This window comes from Cibotium barometz, chromosome 18 (genome assembly GCF_041138505.1).
Source record: "Cibotium barometz isolate CiBa-2024 chromosome 18, ASM4113850v1, whole genome shotgun sequence".
Classification (NCBI taxonomy): domain Eukaryota; kingdom Viridiplantae; phylum Streptophyta; class Polypodiopsida; order Cyatheales; family Cibotiaceae; genus Cibotium; species Cibotium barometz.
Window position 1 is genome coordinate 59,740,497 of NC_141063.1, and position 21,716 is coordinate 59,762,212.

The 21,716-nt window shown below is 43.1% G+C and overlaps 1 protein-coding gene across 3 annotated transcripts; it reads left to right on the forward strand.

The window, feature by feature from the left end:
• The first annotated feature begins 3,154 nt into the window (after positions 1–3,154).
• Positions 3,155–21,365, forward strand: LOC147629548 (protein ALWAYS EARLY 3-like). 3 transcript variants are annotated; one of them, XM_086812825.1, is made up of 18 exons: positions 3,179–3,696; positions 3,796–3,970; positions 5,737–5,835; positions 6,343–6,405; positions 7,391–7,468; positions 7,699–7,897; positions 8,063–8,740; positions 8,837–8,920; positions 9,025–9,296; positions 9,387–9,443; positions 9,612–9,905; positions 10,113–10,291; positions 10,393–10,675; positions 10,793–11,032; positions 11,222–11,389; positions 20,241–20,381; positions 20,464–20,952; positions 21,070–21,365. In XM_086812825.1, exons 2-18 carry the CDS (start codon positions 3,869–3,871, stop codon positions 21,268–21,270), a joined length of 3,627 nt encoding a protein of 1,208 aa, XP_086668951.1. In that variant the 5' UTR covers positions 3,179–3,696; positions 3,796–3,868; the 3' UTR covers positions 21,271–21,365. The 3 variants fall into 3 exon arrangements, with proteins under 3 accessions (XP_086668950.1, XP_086668951.1, XP_086668953.1); XM_086812824.1 differs by having other exon boundaries at positions 3,155–3,970; XM_086812827.1 differs by lacking the exons at positions 3,179–3,696; positions 3,796–3,970 and adding an exon at positions 5,128–5,409.
• Positions 21,366–21,716: the final 351 nt, after the last annotated feature.

Here is a 21,716-nt window from a genome sequence, read left to right on the forward strand (position 1 = left end):
TGTGCTTAGTGGACGTGGAGAGTCCTTTAGTAGTGGATCCAATGTTAGTCCATGGTCAAGTAGGTGGAGGGCAGATGTAGGTACACATATATCATGTAAAGAGAAGGAAAAGGTAGGTTAACCTTTTGTGCCCGATCTATCATCAGCATGCAGGTCACTCATATGTGGATGGTGACTCTAGTGGCTCTAAGTAGAGCCTTGATGAGAAGCTTGGCATTCTGTCGTAGTACAAAGAGAACTAGGACTATATTTGAGGACACCTGGAAGTGATCTAGGTGTACAAATGTCTCTATGAGGGTTAGATACTTTGTTGACAGGTTAAGATATGATGGATATATAACCCATCATTATAGTAATACAAGAGTTTGATCCCACTTGCTTTGAGTAGGCACTTGGAAATAAAAAAATGGAAAGATGCCATAGATGGTAGCATTAGATGCAAACACAACATGGAAGTTAGTGCCTTTGCCTTACTAAGGAAAAGAAGACAATTGGATGTAAGTGGTTGTATAAGGTTAAGCATAACTTGGATGGATCGATGAGCAAGTATAAGGTAGCATTAGATGCGAACACAACATGGGAGTTAGTGCCTTTGCCTAAGGAAAAGAAGACAATTGGATGTAAGTGGTTGTATAAGGTTAAGCATAACTTGGATGGATCGATGAGCAAGTATAAGGCAAGATTGGTTGCCAACAGTTATGCTGCATAGACCTATGGCATTGTCTATGAGGAGACATTCAACACAATTGTGAGAATGGCAACAACCATGAGAGCTGTCATTGTTATGGCTGTATAGCGAAGGGTTGGTCGTTACATCAGATGGATGTAAAGAACACATTTTTTATGGTGATTTGCAAGAAGAAGTATATATGATGTAGCCATTGGGTTATGAGAGTGATGCACACCCATATTTTATGTGCAGGTTATGTGAAGCCTTATATGGCTTGAAGTAGACACCCAAAGCATGGTAAAACAAGATCAAGGAGTATCCTGTTACCATTTAATTTTAGATATTCAATGTAGATTTTTAACTTTATGTGAAAAAGATAGATAGAGGGATCCAACACATACACAACTTCAAGCACACGGAACTTGGTTGGAAAGAACATATAAAGTGTTGCATTACTTCTCTATATATGTGATAGACTCTATGCTATGTCACATACATGATGCCCATAAATCCCAAGGATGCATGGAATACTTTAGTGAAATTGTATGACACTAATACGCATGCAAGGAAGATTCAATTAAAGCAAAAGATTCATAGCGTAACTTGGAACAACAAGAGCGTACATGATTATGTGCAAGAGATAAAGGGATGTGAAGGTGCACTTGCATTCATAAATGCACCTATTGGACGATAGTGATCTTGTGGCAATCACATTGCATGGTTCGGGAAAAGAGTATAAGGCATTTGATACCTCTCTCATAGTTAGAGGTTGCCCAAATTTTGAGGAGTTGGTCTCATTGCTTATTGTTGAAGAATTGAAGCTTGGTCTTGGTACATCTACTAGAAGTAATGAGCATGCAAGGGCCATGCATTCTATCTCATGGAGGTTTAAGAAGTAGGGGAGGATATATACATCTAGAGGAGGTACAGGTGAACGTGGTTGGATGGATAGATTACCACAACATAATGTCCAACCTCCATATGGTGCATGAGGTGGTAGAGGATCCGATTCTTAAGGCATGGGGGAGATCTAGCTCTAGAGGAAGATGTCATTGGCAACCTCAACAACAACAAAGCAATGGGATTGATTGTCGTTATTGCGGCAAGAATGGTCATATAGTGAGAGATTGTTCCAAGAAGCAAAATGACATGCATGGTGGAAGAGTCCAACATGGAAATTATGATCGTCTAGCAATGATGGGAGTGCACATCATTTGTTTGCTATGAAACACGTTATGGACATCATGACTTCACATAGTGAATCATATGAGACATGGTACATGGATTCAGGAGCATCAAACCATATGACTTACCATGGAGAGTGGTTTGATAGGATTTCACCTACACAGTCACAGGGTTATGTTGTTACATGGGATGATACATAACATTCTATTGCTCATGTAAGAAGCGTTTTGTATTAAAAACGATCAACTTAATTAAGAACTAATGTTGGTTAAAAGCGTGAAAAGCGTCTTTTATATTTAACAATTGGAGTATTCGCTTTGTTCTTGACAATTAGTCTCAAAAATTATAATAAGTGTTCTTATTCTCATGTTGACGAGTAATTAACATCAATTTCTCTTACTGTAGCCTTAGGTCATTCCATGAAGTTGTCTTATTTCTATATACTAACAATGAGAATGAATTTTCAATTAGTGCAATGTGAATATAGATAGATTAACAAAGACTTGTGTGAGTTTTAAAAATTAGTGCCATGAGAATATAGATTGATTAACAAAGACTTGTGCTATTTTTGAACATAACACATATACAGGCTAGCTAAGTCATTGCTCAAATTTCAAAATTTCAAAACCAGAGGACCAAAATTGGTCCTTCACTTTTATATTTTAAATTTAAAACTCTATGCCAAACGTGGAAGATTTAGGCCCAGTTCACATAAGGCGGCGGAAGGAATTTAAAAAGTGTAGAAGCCAACAAAAAGTTGCCATATGGACATTAGTGTTCACATAGAGCGGCGGAAGAGAAGGTTGAGAGGTGCCACATCGTGGAAGAAGAAAGGGAGTTTTGTTCCACCCCCCCCCCCCCCCCCCCCTTGGAACAAACTTCTTCCACCCTCCAACTTGGCAGAAAGTGCCATGTTGGCACCAATCAACTCTTGGCTCTACTTTCCATGTTTTTGTTTTATTCTTTCTTCCGCCGCCCGAAAGGTTCACACTGGGCGGCGGAAGAAAATTAGTGCAGTCTTCCTTCCGCCCTCTGTGTGAACACTCACGTGGCGGAAGTGTGCATTTTTTAACTTTTCCACCTGGAATTGCTCATTTTTGAGTGTGTTTTCCGCCGCTTCACTGTGAACTGGGCCTTAGATTTGCTGAAGCGCTTAGCTGGCAGAGACACGTAGTACGAGTCTGGACGGGCGAGCGGGTGACGTGGCTGCCTAGAGGGCAGGAAGCAAAGTAGGGAGTTCGACGTGGAGGCTGACGATGACGTGGACTCAAGAGTGATTTTTAAATGCGGATTTTAATTGGGCGGAGAATTGAATTAAGTTCCATGTACGCGACACTTTGAATATGAATTTTGGTTCCCTGCGTCTTCTTCTCTCTGTGCTGCTCCTCTTCTTCCTCCGTTGCGCATCTTCTACCTGTTCGGCCTCTGCGTTGATCCTAATCTCTGTCTTCCTACAAACCCTGATTCCTATAGTCTCCCTCCACCTCGATTCTATTTTCTCTGTGCTTCTTTCTCTGTTGTACCTCTGCTCTGCCTTCCCTTTTGGCGCCGAATCTCCTCTGCAAACCCTAATTTCTGCCCTCGCCTTATTCATCTGCGTGTTCTTACTGCATGCTTTATCTTTTCCAGACATATCCCCTCTGCTCACTGCATCCTTTCGACATACACAACCCTAGTCTGTGCTTGAAGATCCGTCAACTGATCCCGCTCACTTCCGCCACAGGTTCAGGACCATCGACATTTCTCCAGCTCCGGCGACAGTGTTTTGAATTTCTCTGCATCCGCACCAAGGGAGCGTGCTTCCGGCGAAGGATTTTTCCCGGTTCCACAGAGATGAACAGGTCCCGCAGAGGCATAGTTTTAGCTCTCCATTTGACATTTTGCGGTCTGCTTTTCCTATTCGAAGCCCGCAGGGACGTAATCTCGTTTCTTTTCGGCAGATCGACTGTCCTGTGTTGAATTCCCCCGAAACTTTCCGCTTCAACTGTGGATAATGGCATTATAAAGCAGAAGATGTCTGCGAGAAGGCCGAGGACAAGTGGTCGGAGACACGCCCAAGGCAAAGAGGAATTAAAAGTTCGAGACGAAGATGGGGGCGAGAAGAGAAGACAGAAGGTTAGTTCATGGTGCCAGTACATACACAATTTTTAGGGAAAGCTATTTTTTTCTTTTTTCTTTTTTGGCTTTCGTCTACTTTTCATTGATAGTCTTCCGTATTAGCCAAGAAGCTGAGTAATTGCAGCTAAAATTGCCCTGGATTTAGTCATGTGCTTGAGTTTTGCACTGTAGAGATAGTTTTTCATACCAGGTTGTGTGGGTACAGGGCATGCAGAAACCCTTATTAATATGTGCTATAATGCATGGATTCACTTCACATTCTTCACAGATTTGTGGGTGTGTAGGTTTATGACGCCCTTGTCAAAAATACTCAGCTCACAATCAACAAGGTGTCAGAATCTGTGCATGCCACCTGAAGTGTGTCCCTTCACATAATGCCAATAAAGGCCTAAACGTGTGTAACTTGTTTGCTTGAAAACATGCATGTCATGTTTATTATTATTTAGAGCTCATACCATCTCCAGATGGCTGTTTAAGAGAAATAAAAATAGAAATAGAAATAGATAGTAGCCACTCTCAAATGTACTAATACCATAGCACTGCTTCATTACACCGTGTTAAGAAAAGCAGAATAGTTAGTAGTTTGTGATAACTCCAAAAAACTGAGGAGACACATGGCTCTCCTGCTAGCTGGAAACTGTTTCTCAACTACAGCCACTCCTACCCATACACAATCAAGTTGAGCTAATGGAGGTTAAAGCCAGACTAAGTGTTAGGCAGGAAAAAGGTTCACAATGTGGAACATTGCCATGCCTTAAGTGTATGCTTGGAAAACTAAAAGGTAGCATATGTGCACGGTGGCACCTTGTCTCTTGTTTGTTTTTCCCCCCTTCCTACAGCTTGGGTCAGATGATATACAGGGATGATTGTTAGTGAATGATTGCAGTAGAATTTGGAAAAGAAGAGTTTATGAAAGACACGAGCTATGTTCAGGCACATTGGGGCTGCTTTAGAGACACGAGCTATGTAATGTCTAGACCAAGAAAAAGCCTTATTGAATTACTCATGATAATTATTTTCTGTGGAGGGGTAGAGATGCAAGCATATTCAAGGCATCTAGCATGTCGAAGTGTGCTTTAAGTAGTAGAAGGCTTTGGCTGGCCTGCATTCTATTGATCATCCTGCTGTGTTTTTGTTAAATGCCTGTGCTTCAGTTGACATTGCACTCCAGTCTGCCCAAAATTGAGTATTTCAGCTGAAGGAGTTGGTTCAATTTGATCAAGGTTAAGGAGGATTTATTCCCAGGATTGGTGGCTTAGTGCAAGTGCGGGTTAGAGGTGTAAGCCCAAGTTTTGGCATCTGACATTGACTGCAGGTCAAATCAAGTGAGCTCCTGCCCTGTTTATCTCTGAGGGCCCTCTTTGCAGGTCATCACAGCCTCATTGTGCATTCCTTTGTAGCAACTCAGCAGTTGTTCCCTTACCAGTCCAGTTAAGGTACTCCTTTAAGTTTTGAGCAGCCAGCTCAGCAGCAGGCATTTCTGAGCATCTCATGTGATTGCTTAGATGATTTCTCGTATTTTAAAAATATAGAACATCCCCAAGCATACAATCTCTGGACACAGGGGATGTATAGCTTGATGCTGTAATCTGTTACAATCTTCACATTCTTTCTCCAAATGCTCTATGCATTTTCTTTTAACCTCTTTGTCCTTTTGTAGCTATGTTACCTACTCTTCAACCTTTTGTGTTTGATGCATTCTGTAAAAGCTTCAATATATTTGAACTTCTCTTGTAATGACATTGTGATTTGATTTGCTGCAGAAGAGAAAGCTTTCAGATTTGCTGGGCCCTCCTTGGTCCGAAGATGATCTTAAGCATTTTTATCAGTCCTATCGTTGTCATGGAAGGGACTGGAGAAAGGTAAGAAGAATCTACTGGCAAATTCTTTTAACAAAATTGTTGTGAAATCAACTCCCATTTAACTATTGTGTTTGAAGTTGAAGCATGGGCTGTATGCATGCATTTGTCCTCGATTTTTAGAGTTAGAAAGGAAGTTGACTTAGCTACTGCAAAATGCTTTATATTACAGAGGCTGTTGTAACCAAAAAAGGCATTCTATAATCTAGTTGACAAGTTGGTGTTTAGCTCAAAATTTATGCTTGTAACCCCTGCTTGGTCGCTCCTACTAGCTTGAGGTTTGTTATCCCTGCTTCCTTGCTCCTACTGCATGAGATGATTAGCCTAAAAATTTATGGTTAGCCCAAAATTCATGCTTGTCATTCCTGCTTTTTCACTACCATGTCCACACCTTCACTCCTACTAGCATGAGGTGCCAATGCACCATCCTTTACTGGTAGGGCAGTGCTTATTTGTTGTTCTGCATATGCAGAATGGAATCTTTTTCACGGGTGCTCTAAATTGATGCAGGTGGCAGCTACATTCCAAAATCGAACAGTGGAGATGGTGGAAGTCTTGTACAACATGAACAAGGTATTCTTGGCAAAATTTGTTTTGGGAGCTAAATAAGGAGTTATTTAGACTAGAAATGTGCTTGTTTAGATAATTTAAAGTTAATAACTGCAAGGCTGTGGTTGTTCTGTCTTGAGGGTAGGTAAAGGCTGATTCCTTGCCTTTGTACTTCTAGCTGCTAGAACTAATATGATGTATGACTAGTTGCAAGGTTGGCCTCTCATGGATTCTTTAGATATACTGACGCCAGAAGTAACACCCATGAGCTTGTACTGCCATGTTAGTTGCAAGTTGAGATGCTTCAAAACCCAGGAATATTGATGAGAACTGAATTATAAAAGACTGCATATTTTTTAAGTTTCTTCAGGGATACTAATACATATTAGTGTTGAGTCTTCTGCACCATTATTGCACGTTTCTAATTGAAGTGCTGAAAGGTCCATTAAATCAATACTGTATCAATAACAGTAATTTTCAGCATCATGAAAAGCTTGGTGTCTATGCTTGGTGAGTCACTCCCATGTTGCAAGTGGACCAGATTTTGCATCCTGGATGTGATGTAGCACAACTTCTGGTAGAGATTATACAAATCATAACCAATGTTTCTTGCCAAAGTTCAAACTAGAGTAATAGATTGAGATGACTTGCTCAGAAATTTGGCACATCATTTTATTCCGTAGATTGCTTAAGGTTTACAAGACACACTGTGCTTTTGAAATCAAAGCATAAGAGAGGGACATCCCTTTGGAGCAGACTTCAAAGTGGAAGAAGCTCAATCTACTCTGAAAACAACTACTCAGCTTTAAATCATTATGGGGGTTTCTCTTTTTCAAGAAGCCTAGTGTGCCTTTCATGCTATGAGTATGCACAGCAATTGATAAAACAAAATGTGGCTGGGCAATCCAGCAGTCTAGATGTTGGTGACTGAGCTGGAGCATGCATAAGAACTTGGTGGGTTTTTTCAGAATATTTAGCTCATGAACTTCTTTTTTCAAAATTTTTGTAGGCTTATTTATCCCTGCCTGAAGAAGCTGCATCTGCTGCAGGACTCATAGCAATGATGACTGATCATTATAACATTTTGGTAAGTCATTTCTGTGGTCCTGTATACCTAAGTCTCACATGTGCACGTATGAGTTCATCTACGTAAGTGAGAAAAAGTGATCCTCACCATTTTTGGGTCTACAAAGGTTCGTGGAAAAAGCTACTTGCAAAGCTGTTTCAGTTCAAAATACTTGTCATCTCTCAGACAACAAAAGGATTTTTCAGCTCGTTCAATTTCAATGCTGAATTTTCACAATCTGATATTGGCAGGAGGAAAGCAGGAGCCTTGAGGATGAAAGCGGTAAGGAAGTTGCAGGCTTTGGCCCATCTCATCAGATCCCTGCACGGTTACAGAAAACATCAGTTACTACACAGCTGGGGAGTAAATCCAGACTGGTTGTACCACAGGTATCTGGGGTATCCAGCTATGGAGGTGCTTCGCCTGCCAAGAAGCCAAGAACTATTGCTGGTAGGATCTCATTTGTGCCTTCTATCTCCTTCTCAAGTTTCACAATCAGCATTGCTGTCCCATCCCCCCACACCACCACCACCACCACCACCACCACCACCACAACACACACACCCCTCTCCCTCCCCCATTCAAAGAAGCTTAGTCATGGTTTTGTACACACAGTGAATCACCCTAGAGCTGTTGGTAAGAGAACGCCTCGGGTACCACTAATGCATCTTCAAGGTAAAAAAGGATCTGTGAATTTGCTGCTAGTGGAGCCTGTGGAAGATATGGAGCAAGATTCTTTTGGAGACTGTGATGAAGTGCAAGTGGCGCTGACATTGGCAGCCTCAGCTTCACAGAGAGTTGCTTCTCCGCAAATTTCTCGCACCCCTGCTTGTCGGACCAATCGATCAAGAAGTTCACCTATTCAAAATGGGCAGGCTAAGGCTATGGCTATAAATGCTGGTTCAGGCAGTTCTGGTACCAAGCATACAGGCTCAAATATGGATGGTGGGGGAAATAGAGGAAGTGAAGAAAGCAGGGATTCAGAGAATGTAGTGCTTAAAAAGGCAAGCACAAGTACAGGAGTGGATGGTAGGAAAAGCTTTGTCCCAATCAGTGAAGCAGAAAGCAGGCTGAGGAGAAGTCAAAAGCCTCAGACAAGGAAGGGAAAGGTGCAAGGCCTTGAAAGTTCCAGGTTTGATGACTTGAAGGAAGAATGCAGCTGCACAGAAGAGGTTATGGCGAATCAAGAATATGCCAAGGGTGTGGATGGCTTTAAGAGTGAACTGGCACCAAAGAAGAAGAGGCCACCATCTCAGAAAACAAAAAAGAGGAGCAGGCAGTTGTTTTCTGGAGGTACAAGTTGGCTTAATGCTTCATGGGTATAACACAGCTCTGTGCTCTCAGGGTGTTTTTGAAAAACAACTCAAGCTTTTATTGTTCTTTTTTCAGATGAAAGAAGTGGACTTGATGCATTAGCAACATTGGCAGACTTGTCCTTAAATGGCCTCCTTCCGTCACCAACACTTGAAGCAGGCATGTTTCTGTTTGATTGCTCTGGTGTGGTATTTGTATATGGTTGCTCTCAAATATAAGTTATCCTTATTTCACCATTTATTCAAATGAACTCACGTAAACAGAAGGCCCTGCTACAAAGATTTTAGAGCTGAGCAAGGACACTGCATTGGAAAGGGTTCGTTGGACAGCAAGAGAAGATCTAGCTTCACACATTGAAGCTCTGTATGGTCTATCTAAGGAGATGCCTAATGCGAATGCAAAAGGTGTTTGGGCTGGCAGGTCAAAGGAATCTCTTGCAAGACTAGATAGTGGTAGCAACTTTGAGTCAGATTTGCAGAAGGCTACTTCAATTGCAGAATACAAAAAAAGGAAAAGAAAAGGGGTATCTGAAAAGGTCCCTACTTTTATCCTTTGACCTTGGTAGGTTGCTGTTTTTGGGTTCGGTCAATTTTTTTTGAGCTCCTGTTTTTCCTTCATCTTGCAGAGAGAGCTGTTTTCAGATGGTAATATTGGAGAGCTCGAGGATAAGGTGGACGCTAAGGTAGTCTTATATTGGAATACCATAGTTATTGGATGTTAACTTGTGGAACATGCCTTGAAGCAAATCCACATAGCCTTCAAGATGACAAGAACTCATTCACAATAGGCCTACAATGAAGTCATAACATGTGATTGGATCATTAGTTGATTTCTTTCTCTGATGAAACAGGTTTCCAATCCATATGCTGAAGAACTGGTAGCTCGGGGCAAGCTGAAGCGTACCTTTCCTGGACAAACCCTCCCTAAGCATACTGGGAGGTCTGTCAAGCAGGAGCCAGATCAGGAACCTGCTGTCCAGGACGTGGTTGTAGGGGAATCAGAAGTAGAACAGGCTCCTAAGTGCAGTATTGTGACAGTTCCTGTAAAGCTGAGAAGCAGACGGAAGCCTTGTGTGGACTCAGCAAGAGCAGCAGTTCCTCATTGTCCTCACGCAACTGTATCAGAAGAAAAGTTAAGTGACAAGGTAAGAGCACTGTCATATGAACCTAAGAAAGCAAAATGTGCGTCATGATGAGCCAGATTATAATGCTTTGGCTGTTCAGTAAGTTGTGAAATCTCTTTATATGTCTATAAGACCCAAACCTCTTCCAAGTCACAAGTGTACAAAAAGCTTTTGGATCTGAATGATTGGTCAGTATATTTAAATTTTTGGATTCAATGATTTTTTCAGGTTAGACTCACTCACTGCCTCTCATCAGAGAAGGTTCGGCAATGGTGTATTTATGAATGGTTTTATAGTGCCATAGATCTTCCATGGTTTGTAAGAAACGAGTTCGTTGAATATCTCAACCATGCTGGTCTTGGCCATGTGCCAAGACTTACTCGAGCTGAATGGGGTGTCATACGTGGGTATGTTCAAGTTTCTCTATGTACAGTCTTCTATGCAGCAATATAAAGGTATAGAAGGCAAAGAAGGATGCCATATGATAGCGATCTTCTTTGTGCTGCAGCTCTCTTGGAAAGCCACACCGGTTGTCAAAAAGGTTTCTGCAGGAAGAAAGGGACAAGCTTGAATCCTATAGAGATTCTGTTCGAAAGCATTACCAGGAGGTTAGAAATGGCCATCGAGAAGGTCTACCTATGGACCTTCCCAGGCCACTCACAGTGGGTCAGCGGGTAATTGCACGACATCCAAAGACAAAGGAGATTTATAATGGGAGCATCCTTACAGTTGATTGGAATAGATGCAGGGTTCAATTCGACCGGCCTGAACTGGGTGTGGAATTAGTTGCTGTATGTTCTTGATTACCTTGGTTTCTGTACATGTTTTCAGAAGTTATACTTCTGTAGCTTCTAGTTCAGCTTCTATAAATCTACCATCACTATCTGGTTTTGTTTGTTTGAAAACAGGATAGCGATTGCATGCCAGTCAACAGTTTAGAAAATCTATCTGATACATTGATTCGTAAAAGCATCCAATTTGATAGAGCAAGTCGAGGTGTGGAGGATTCCAAGCATGGTGCCAAGTCCTGGATAACAGCAAGTGTTGGCCTTGCAGCATGGGCTTCTACAAATGAAAAGCCTGCCACTGTACCTGGATCAATTTCTTCCTCCAGCTCTTTGCTAAATGCACTTTGTAAGCAAGCACAGGTATGCTTTTTGTTAAATGCTTTTCTTATCAATAATTTCTTCATAATCCCTGCTGGGGTGCTGTATTGTATGTGTGATTTTCTATGTAGAATGGTGCTGCTTTACCTTTGAAAATGATGACACTGTAAACTCGATTGTTTACACTAGTTTTCCAAAGGTAATGATCCAGTGCAATATCAATTTGAGCAGGCAGCTGACACTGTTGATTCTGTCATTCAAGTCAAGGCAGCTGCAAATGAAGCTGTGGCATCCGCACAACAAGCAATGTATAATCAACCATGTTCATTGGCACAAGTTCAAGCTAGGGAGGCGGATATCGGGGCACTAGCTGACCTAACTCGAGCTCTTGATAAGAAGGTGACTGAATAAAATTATAACTTAAGAGTCAAGCATTTATGTTTAATTGCTACTGCTACAGCTACTTTGTGAGATACCACTTTACTGCATTTGTCTTATCAGTTTTAGAGGTTCTCATAGTTGAGGCAAATATAACAAGGGCACACTTTAGGGTAGAGGATCTATCCTGCCATTCACAGGAAGTGTTTCTACAAGGTTGCAATGCCATGACAACAGAGACGCTATGCCATGACAACAGAGACGCTGGCCTTTCTACTAACCATAGTCACAAGAAATGTTTCGAGGTTTTTTTCATTTTGAGGTTTTTTTTGTTTTGAGGTTTTTGAACTTTCATCCTGAAATACAAAAACCGATAAGTTTTGAGAAATTAAAATATTATTTTTTTAAAAAATAGGCCTTGCAAACAAGAGCGTAACTCGGCTCCTCATGTTTTGATGCATATAGGCTATCATTTACTCGCCTAGGTTTTCACCCTGTATGTATCTTTTTCCTTATGGATAGATTTTTCATCATGCTTGTGCTCTTGTGCCAGCCTTTATGATGGTTGGGTCTGACAGTTGTTAGATTGGTTCATTAAGTTGGATATAATCTTGCACCTGCTCTTGGCCCTTCGGTGTTGGTGAGATGCATGGGATGCCATGATAAATAACAATAACAAGAACCCCTGGGCAAGGAAGCCCAATATACCCCAATTAACCTAGGTGCAATGAAGAGAAATATTCACTTTTCCCAACCCAAACTTGTGCATTCTTGGAATCTAAGTGCTCTACCCTATCCAAGTAGTCAATGCACATGGGTGCTAGAAAAGAAAAAAATCTTGCAGTTTCCTTAGGCTCTGATACTAATTGTAAAACGCTTGTGCCTATGTGCTAGGATTTTCTACAGATAGAAATAAGAGTGTGGCGGAATCACACATACAACACACACAAGAGTCCTAAACTACTGCTCTATATTATTTACAAGAAAGAAGTAATACAATTAATTGAAATTGAAGTATAAGATGTGGCTGAGAATAAAGACGTCAAATCACAGTTGTGTGACCTACTATACACTCTTGGCTAAACGCTCTGGGAAGTTCAACACCGAGGAAAGCAAATGAATATGACGATTTGGCTACCCATGTATATATATGCACCAGTGTTCCTAGTTGGCTAGTTGTATTGTTGTTGGCCACTTGTACATGACTGCCACATCATCAATGCCATGCCATCAGTTCCTTGTCACCGCCATTGCTGTTGCATGCATGGAAGCCTTGTTGTACTGATCCACAGCCCTAAGCTTGATTAAGAACAAGATGCTGATTTAAACATGATTGAGACAAAGGAGAGAGAAGAAGAAGAGAGAGATTGGTGTCAGGGTTTTTCTTGTATTTATTATGGTACAAAAAGGTTGCTGAAAAGCTTGTACATGGCTTATGTAACATGTGGAAGCTTCGGGGTAGATCGGTAACTTCAATGCTCAGAAATGAGCAATCGTTCACGATGAGAATAACGCACAAAACTGAAAATAGATGTGCAGAAAATAGAGAGAGAGAGAGAGAGAGAGAGAGGGAGAAGAGGACACAGTATTGGGTCCCGAATACCCTCTGTAGGGCCCCCACCACGAATGGTGTACTGGCTTTTATTAGAATGATGCAAAATCTGAAAATAAAAGACTGACTTGACTTGTTTTGGCTGAGATAAATCTCTGCCCTTGACCTTCAACTTTCACCCTTGCGTTAGCTTCTCCCTTGGCTGTCCGGGTCCTTGAGTTGCTGCAGCACTTTGTGAGATATGAGATACCTCCATCGTTTTCTTGGTTGGGCTTTTATACCCTTCTTTAGCCCTGGTGGGCCAGCATCCTGAAGTCAGATTGTTGTGAAAAGCTCACGACCTGTTTTAATAAGCATTAAATGCGTATTCTGCCCATCGTTTCACACCTACAATGCTGTCCAGCCTGCGCTTATGCTCTGGCTGGGTGTCCAGGCTTCTGGGCAGCCAAATGCAACTAGTGTGGGGCTGCCCCACACACAACTGACTGGCTGGGCAGGGCTTGGGACCTTGTCGCCTACCTGGCCAGAGCCCCTAGGGCTGGCCGACAGCCTGCCCAGCCCACACTAGGTCTGGTGGGCTCAGCAAGCCCCTTGGGGTGGTTCTAAACCTCCCCCATGCCCACTGCAAGAGCTTTAGGCTCCGATCTGGGGTAGCCCCTATGGACTGGCCCCTTTTCTACATGCAAATCTACATGCCTACCCAGATGCCCAGCACCTGGTCTCGCTGACCAGATACTCAGATCACCTGACATCATTCCAGAGGGAGACTCACAGCGCGGACTGGCACTGCTTCATGTGCAGGACAACGCACACTTGACCTTGGACGCATGTGCAGGACAATGCACGCCTGACTTTGGACGCATGGAGTGAAACCTTGGCTGACTCGTCTCGGATTGGTGGGCTCACATGGGACCAGTTTTCCACTCCAAGTCCTGCACCTTCTTGTTTAGATATGTCCATGTGGCATCCAAGTGCGGGATGCACATGACAGCTTAGGCCCTTGCATATGCTTCTACTGAATGCTATGGTGTATGAATGAATGAACTTCTCCATTGATTGGTGAATGTGGATTGAATGCTTATATATATGTATTGGCGTGCATGTGACAATTGCCACATCATCACTTCCATGTGGCAGTGCCACGTGTCACCCGTGCTGTTCGACTTTGCATGTCAGCTGTTGTTTGATGTCTAGTTGTGCCTTGCATACTCGTAGGTGTGTCACGACTCACACCTAACCTTTCCCGTCACACGTGTTGCCTCCCATCAAACCCAAACCCCCCTCACCCCCTTCTCACATTCCGCCTTGCTGCCTCCAAGTTTGTCATCCTTCAAATCTTGGCAACCTTCCTATTAAAAAGCTTGCCATTCCTTGTTTCCATTCCAAAGTCTTGTGTAGATCTGTGCATCTGTTCTACTTGTCCCCTGACCCGTCACGCCCTGTCCTTGAACACTTTCTTTGGTCTTCTTTTCTTGAGTATTGAGTCTAGCATCCTCACTCCATTCCTTGGAACCGTTTTCTTGAAAGCCTTTCTTGGTATGCCCCAAGTGGCATCCGACTCACAGGGCTATCATTCCCCTTGGGTCTTATGGAACACCACCAACCAACCTCTTGGTAACTTCTTCCATGTCTTGTGTTACTGTGGTTGGATTGTGCACCTTCATCTGGGACACAATAAGTGCTTAGTCTTGTTGAGCTTGATGCTCTGAAACCAATGTTACATGTGCGGAAGCTCTGTGTCTTCTTTCAGTCCTAAACACCTTTCCTTGGAATACATAGATGCAGCCATGTAGAAGGAATGGAGAGAAGAGAGAGAAAATGCATAGTTTTCACCTAAATCTGTAGTATATTAATAATACCAAAAGTATGTATGTATATATAAAGCTGGTGGCCATGGGCACATGCAAAAAGGTTGTCTTGACTCAAAAAGTCCTAGTCTATGATCAAATCCCCATGGGAATGAGATAAACAATACAAAAGCGTGGCATATCTTATATAGGCTCCATGGATGCAAGTTGGCCAGTAGCTTTTGTCCATTTAATTAGGAATTCATAGCAATAAATGCCAGAATTTCATATAAAATTCTGATAAATGTTGCCGTCCAGCCTCTTGAGCCCTCTTCTATGCATTCCAGAGCCTGCTAATGCCCTAAAATAACCTGATAAAGACTGCCAAATCAGAGGTCAGACATGTCCATGTGACATGCACATGACATTCACTTTCACACATCAGATCAATGGAAAGCCACTTGTCCTGTGGCAACCCCAAGATCAGAGGAGAGTGGACCAGTGGGATTCAATGGTGTCTTATTGTCATGTGCACAGTGTGTATCTACCGTGTGCTACACGCACACAAGACTAGCTTCGAGGTTTGGGGAAGCTTGGAGCTAGGCAGGCTGATTGGCGAGCTAGACTAACGAGCGGGCACCCAAGTATGGACAGGCGGGCGCCCAAGTGTGGACGGCCGATGACCGGCCAAGAGCCTATAAAAGGGTGGCCAAGGTTAGTCATTAGTCATATAGAGTCTCGCGTGGTTTGTGAGAGCTCTATGGTCAGGAGCCTGGATCTAGTGCAGACGTGCACTTGCTTTATGCAGCCGAGGCCGGCAGCAATCTCGAGGCTTGCGAGGGTAGCTTCGTGGCGGTATGGGACGCCACGAGGAAGGGATTGGTCGGTACGTCCATCTAGTTAGCTCAGCTCGTGGATCGGTGGAGACAGCCAAGTCTTGTGGGCTTGCCCACGGCTATCGTGGTTGGGAGGTGAGTCATGCTTGCACCCCCTTCTTGTTTGTTTGTTTGTTGCAAGTTTTGAGTCTTGTCCTAGGAGCGTTCCACGAGGAGATCTGATGGGGATTTGACAGTGGTATCAGAGCATGCCTCGTGAACGAGTCGGTAGGTAGAGAAAAGAGGTCGAAGAAAAGGTATGAGTTCGAGAAGCTTGTTGTTTTTTCTGTGCATATTGCTGTTTTTCAGATTAAGTATGTTGCTTTTTCATCGTAGGAGCCCGTGATGGTATAGATTGTGGTCTAGTTGGGTTGGTTTGCTTTGCAAGAAGTAGGGCTAGATGTTTCAACTGTTTGAACAGTTTGAAGAGAGAGAAAACAAGAAAAGCTTGTCGGCTGTTTGTAAGAGAAAGTGAGAGAGAGAAGTAGTGCATGTGTGGCTGTATCGACTGTGGGATTGCAGCGTATGTTTGGCTGCGCATAGGTCATTGTGTGGCGCAGCCCTTATGAGCGAAGACACCTGCCGAATGAGCATAACACCGGTTCCAAGCAAGTGGGCTGGTACATGGTGTCAGGCGGTTCATACAGGCAAGCAGGCGGTTCCAAGCAAGTGGGCTGGTATATGGTGTCAGGCAGTTCATACAGGCAAGCAGGCGGTGCACATAGGTAGGTGTAGGCTTAGGCACCCATGATGATGCGCGGGTGACCAGGTACGCCAAGCGAGTGTTTACAGCCGAGTACACGCGCAGGTACATGCAGGTGGCAGCAGGGCAGCATACGCAGGCGGGTACACGCGCAGGTACTATTGCAGGCGGCCAGGCGGCGCTCGTAGGCAGGCGAAAAACAAGGGCGCAGAAAAAGCAGTTGACGAATTGTTTTTTTTTGCTTTGTTTTTTTAGAAAAAAAACAAAAAATCGATTGATTTTGATATTTTTATATATGTGCCTAAGGTTTTTATAAACCCACACTATGAAAAAGGGTTTTAAAAAAAAAAGGGAATCCAAGTTTGCTTTATAATTGTTTTTTTTTAAAAATAAAGAAAACAGAATATATATATATATATACAAAAAAAAACACAAAAGCAAAAGCTAAAGATTGCTTTTGGGGAAACCTATAACTTTTCCTCAAGCGGGCTTCTTGCCACACATCTCTCAAGTTCTTAAGCTCTCAAGCTCTCAAGTTCTCTAGCACTTTTCTTATGCAAGATCGAATTTTCTCTTTCCTTGCCCTCTTTAAGATGTCGACCCAAGAATCCGAGTTGGAGCCTCTTAGGCCTGCTGGCTACGGAAGATACCGATGCTGATCTTTTCGACGATTATGTGTCAAAATCAAATTTCCAAGAAAGTTGCTCTCGAAGCTTCTTCTTTGGAACGTCAAGCACAAAATCGCCGTGCAGATGCAGGCTTTGCAGAACTCCATCTCTCTTTTGACCACTACCCTATCTACTCTTTCGGGTATGGATACCTTGGCCTCTGCTTTAGGCCCCAACATTACTCCGGAACAATTCGGGAGCGAGCAAAAGCAGCGTACCAAGGAGATAGTGGACACTTGGCTACATAAGTGGCAAGTTCATTTTCAGTTCCATCCATATGACGATGGGAAAAGGATCTAGCTAGTAATAGGTTTCCTCTCAGGCAAAGCTTTGCTTTGGTGGAAGGAACTCAACCCTAAGCCAATGACTTGGGCACAATTCGAAGATGTCTTCAAGAAAGAATTTCTCAAGAAAGAGGATGATTATGATGTTGTTGCCCGGTTTACAGCTTTGACCATGACCTCGCAGCACCTCACTTATGAGGTCTACCTCCAGAAATTTAGGGACTTGCAGATGAAAGCTACAAAGATGGATCCCACAACTCTTTTGGGGTTCTTCGTAGCCGGTTTACCCGACTCATACCGTTTACAGGTTAAAAATAACAAATGCAAAACTTTGGACGAGGCCATTCATTCTGCTCGTATCTATGATGATACAATGGTCTCTTCCAAGTCTAAACCCGTTACCGAGCAGGGAAACAAGCACAAAAGAAAGTTCTCCGCACCAATGGCTAACTCGAGTGAAAGAAAGTCTTCGGACCAACCTTCGAAGAATTCAAGTTCGACACTAGCGAAGAAGAAACGTCTCCTTAAAGCTTTGAAGCTCAAGAAGGAGGGACATTGTTTCATTTGCGAAGAAAAAGGACACATGCGTAACGAGTGCCCGAAGCAAAAGGGTGCAAAGACCAACGCAGAACCCAAGCCAAAGACAGCTAACCAGTTGTCTTTGACAGGTACGTCAGTTACTGTACTTTCTCGCCCTAGTACATGTTCTGATTGTTTGTTCAACTCTAAAGTTTTTGGCTTGCATAATCTTCTCCGAGTTTATGGAGAAGCAGGACATAGTCAGTGATAGGGACTCTAAGTTTACGAGTGATTTTTGGAAACTTGTTTTTGAGAAGTTGGAAACAACTTTGAATTTGAGTTCCTCATATCATCCTCAATCTGATGGCCAAACTGAAAGAGTGAATCAGATTTTGGAGGATATGCTTCATCTTTCTATGTTAGAATTTGCATATAACATTACTAAGCATACGAGTATAGGTTTTAGTCCTTTCATGCTTATGTATGGGTTTCAACTTAGATCACCTGTTACAGTGGGATTCTCAGGACTTCAGCATGATGCAGCACGTAATTTTTTGCAAGATATGCAAGAAATGTTACAAGTTGCGAAGGAATCTATTAGAAGTGCTCAAGACCGAGACAGATTTTATTCTAATAGACATCGTTCACCCAGAGAGTTCTCTGAAGGAACGATGGTGTATTTGCGAGTTCCGAGACTTTATCGACAGGTCGATCTCCGAAATTATTCCCTAGATACTGTGGATCATTTCGTATTACACGACGGATTGTTTCAGTTGCAAATGAATTGGATTTGCCTTCTCATGTGAAAGTTCATCCTGTATTTCATGTCAGTAGACTTAAGGAAGTACTGGGTGGAACAGACGAGTTAGTTACTCCTCAAGAAATCATAGATTTCGAGGACATGATATTTGTTCCACACGAACGTGAAAAAATTCTTGGATTTCGTGAAAGAAGATTGCGTAATACGTTTATCACGGAATACAAGATCAAGTGGAAGGATCGTGTTGAGGAGGACGCTACATGGGAGATATTAACTACTCTTCAGAGGGATTACCTTGGCTTTTTAGTGAGCTCAGGAGTGAGCTCTTAGAGGAAGGGGAGTATGTCATGTTCACAGTGTATCTACCGTGTGCTACACGCACACAAGACTAGCTTCGAGGTTTGGGGAAGCTTGGAGCTAGGCAGGCTGATTGGCGAGCTGAGTTAGGGGTAGACTAAAAGGGTGGCCAAGGTTAGTCATTAGTCATATAGAGTCTCGCGTGATTTGTGAGAGCTCTATGGTCAGGAGCTTGGAGCTAGTTCAGACGTGCACTTGCTTAATGCAGCCGAGGCCGGCAGCAATCTCGAGGCCCTCGAGAGTAGCTTCGTGGCGGTATGGGACGTCACGAGGAAGGGATTGGTTGGTATGTCCATCTAGCTAGCTCAGCTCGTGGCTCGGTGGGGACAGCCAAGTCTTGTGGGCTTGCCCACGGCTGTCGTGGTTGGGAGGTGAGTCATGCCTGCACCCCCTTCTTGTTTGTTTGTTTGTTGTAGGTTTTGAGTCTTGTACCAGGAGTGTTCCACGAGGAGATCCGATGGAGATTTAACACTTATGGGGTTCCCACTTGTCCGGTGGGAACACCAAGATCGGAGGAGAGTGGACCGATGGGATTCAATGGTGTCTTATGGGAACCCCCAAAGGTCCAACTCAATGGCTACTTCAAGCCACACGCATCAATTATTCTACCACAAGTTATTGGAGGAATACTCTCCATTGCACCACCCACCCGATTTCACCTACCGACTCTCGAGGCTAAAAGGACTCTCCACCGCATCACCTACTTGATTCCACCTACCGACTGTCCAAGCTAAAAGGACTCTCCAGAGTGGGGAGTGGAGCCATCAGATCTAATGGTCCCTCTCATTTGAGCATCGAGTGTAACCAAAACCCTGACCAGAAAACACTTCAAGGATCTCCCAAAAGTGGACGCCTAACATTGTAGGCCCAAAAAGCTTGCCCACGTCCATGCATTACCCTTACAAGTGCCCAAACCCCAAATATCGATGTGAACACCCCCAAAACATTGATCAGAGGTGGGTAAAAGCCAAATGGTGACATCGAGTCTTGCATTTGGTGGCTTCTAGCAAGTCACTGTGATCACAGTGCAGTGAGTAGCTCTGTAACAGAGTTAGTGGTTAATGGAATGATTTCTAAGTAGCGTGCTCTTCTCTGTGTCTTGTCATTGTCTGCATTATTCCATGTGTGAGAAAGCTTCTTGTCTTAACCTGCGTAATCCCCTTCTCATGACTTCCGGACATATGTAGAGAGAGAATCATCCACTCCTTAGTGTGCCGGGCAGCCCAACCTGCTACAACGTCTGCAATGGCAAAGCCTTTTGACATACGATAGCTAACACACTTTACATGCCAATTGCATGGGATCACCAGCATCACTTATTAATAGTTATGGCAAAATTCACTGGTTGACTTTTGGAATGCTTTTAGGAAGCTATACTTCTGGAAGTGCGGAATATGAATGATGATGCAGATTTGAATAAAAGGGATGGGGAAGTTGTGTGCAGATCAGACATGTTCCAGAAGCAATATGCCACTCTGCTTCTACAACTGAAAGAAGTAAACCAACAGGTATCCGTTCTCCTCCTACCAAGGTTTGCAATCAAAGTCTGCTTTCATGTAATGCCATTGTTGTCATTGGCCTTCTTTAAAGGTGTGTGGAGCCCTCTTGCATTTGCGACAGCGGAACAAGTATCAGGAGAATTGCTTGCCACCATGGCATCGTTATGCAACGCAGCATGCCATGGGATACATGCATTCAGGCAGTCTGGAATCGAATGCATTCTCACTTGAACAGTTCCCTCTTGCCAGAGAAGTAACATTCCATGCCAAGCATCATGCCAGACTAATGGTTAATACAGCTGTGGAGACTATTCTCTCAATCAAGGAAGGAGAAGATGCGCTGTCAAAGATTGGGATTGCCCTTAACCAATTTCCGAAGGCAAATATGTGTGTGTCTCAAGTAGATGGGGTTAAGGTTGATGTCATGGCAGCAGCAGCCGACCAAGTCAGCTTGGGTTTTGGGGATTCAACAAACATAGACCCTGTAAGTGGAGCCATGAAGCCAGATAATGGGAAGGATGATACAATGTTCCTGGCAGACCTTATGTCAACTTGTGTTGCCACTGTGCTAATGGTGCAGGTAAATTACGGTTCTACATTTATTAAAGAAAAATCTAGTTTGACTTGGTCTTTATAGTTCAAAGGAGTGGCATATACTTCTGCCTATTCTTATGGTTCATGATGTGTTGATATTCAGGCTTTCACAGAAAGACAGTTCCCGCCAGCAGAGATTGCCATGGCATTTGATTCAGTTCTAGCAAGTCTGCGACCTTGCTCTTCTCAGAATTATCCAATCTACACTGAGATCGAGCATTATGCAAGCCTTCTCAAGAACCAGATAATTGCTCTCATTCCCACACAGTCCCTCCCTGTTGACTGCCCTCCTCTGCCACAATAAGGTTTTCTCCCCTGATTAGGATATAATAATTGCACCTTGGATGTAATAAATTATTTCATTTTCAATAAATCTGTTGCATGGAACTGCTTGTTTCATATATGAGTTATAGCATCATTGATAAGCAACTCCACCTTACAGCCCGTAGTGATGCTTCTCACCTACCCGAGTCAGAAATCATCACCATCACCGTCTTTGTTAAGTATTTTAAGCTGGAATGGTTCACTTCCTGTATTCATGGACACTTAATTAAGAGACTCCAAAAACTATAGGTCACAATTGCTGGATGTTGTTAACATATTAGCTTTCGCTTCACCTTATTATATCTTAATCCCTTTGGATGTACATGGAAGTTATCTGAGTCAAGTTATTGAATGTTTCTAGTACCATGGTGAAATGTGGGAGATGAACGGATTTATTAAAGTGCACCAAATATCATGCAGCTGGGC

Coding starts and splice junctions, on each gene's coding strand:
- LOC147629548 (XM_086812824.1), top strand. CDS start 3,869: ATGTCTGCGAGAAGGCCGAGGACAAGTGGTCGGAGACACGCCCAAGGC. Junction 7,898..8,062: donor GAAGCCAAGAACTATTGCTG/GTAGGATCTCAT, acceptor TTGTACACACAG/TGAATCACCCTAGAGCTGTT. Junction 9,444..9,611: donor AGGATAAGGTGGACGCTAAG/GTAGTCTTATAT, acceptor CTGATGAAACAG/GTTTCCAATCCATATGCTGA.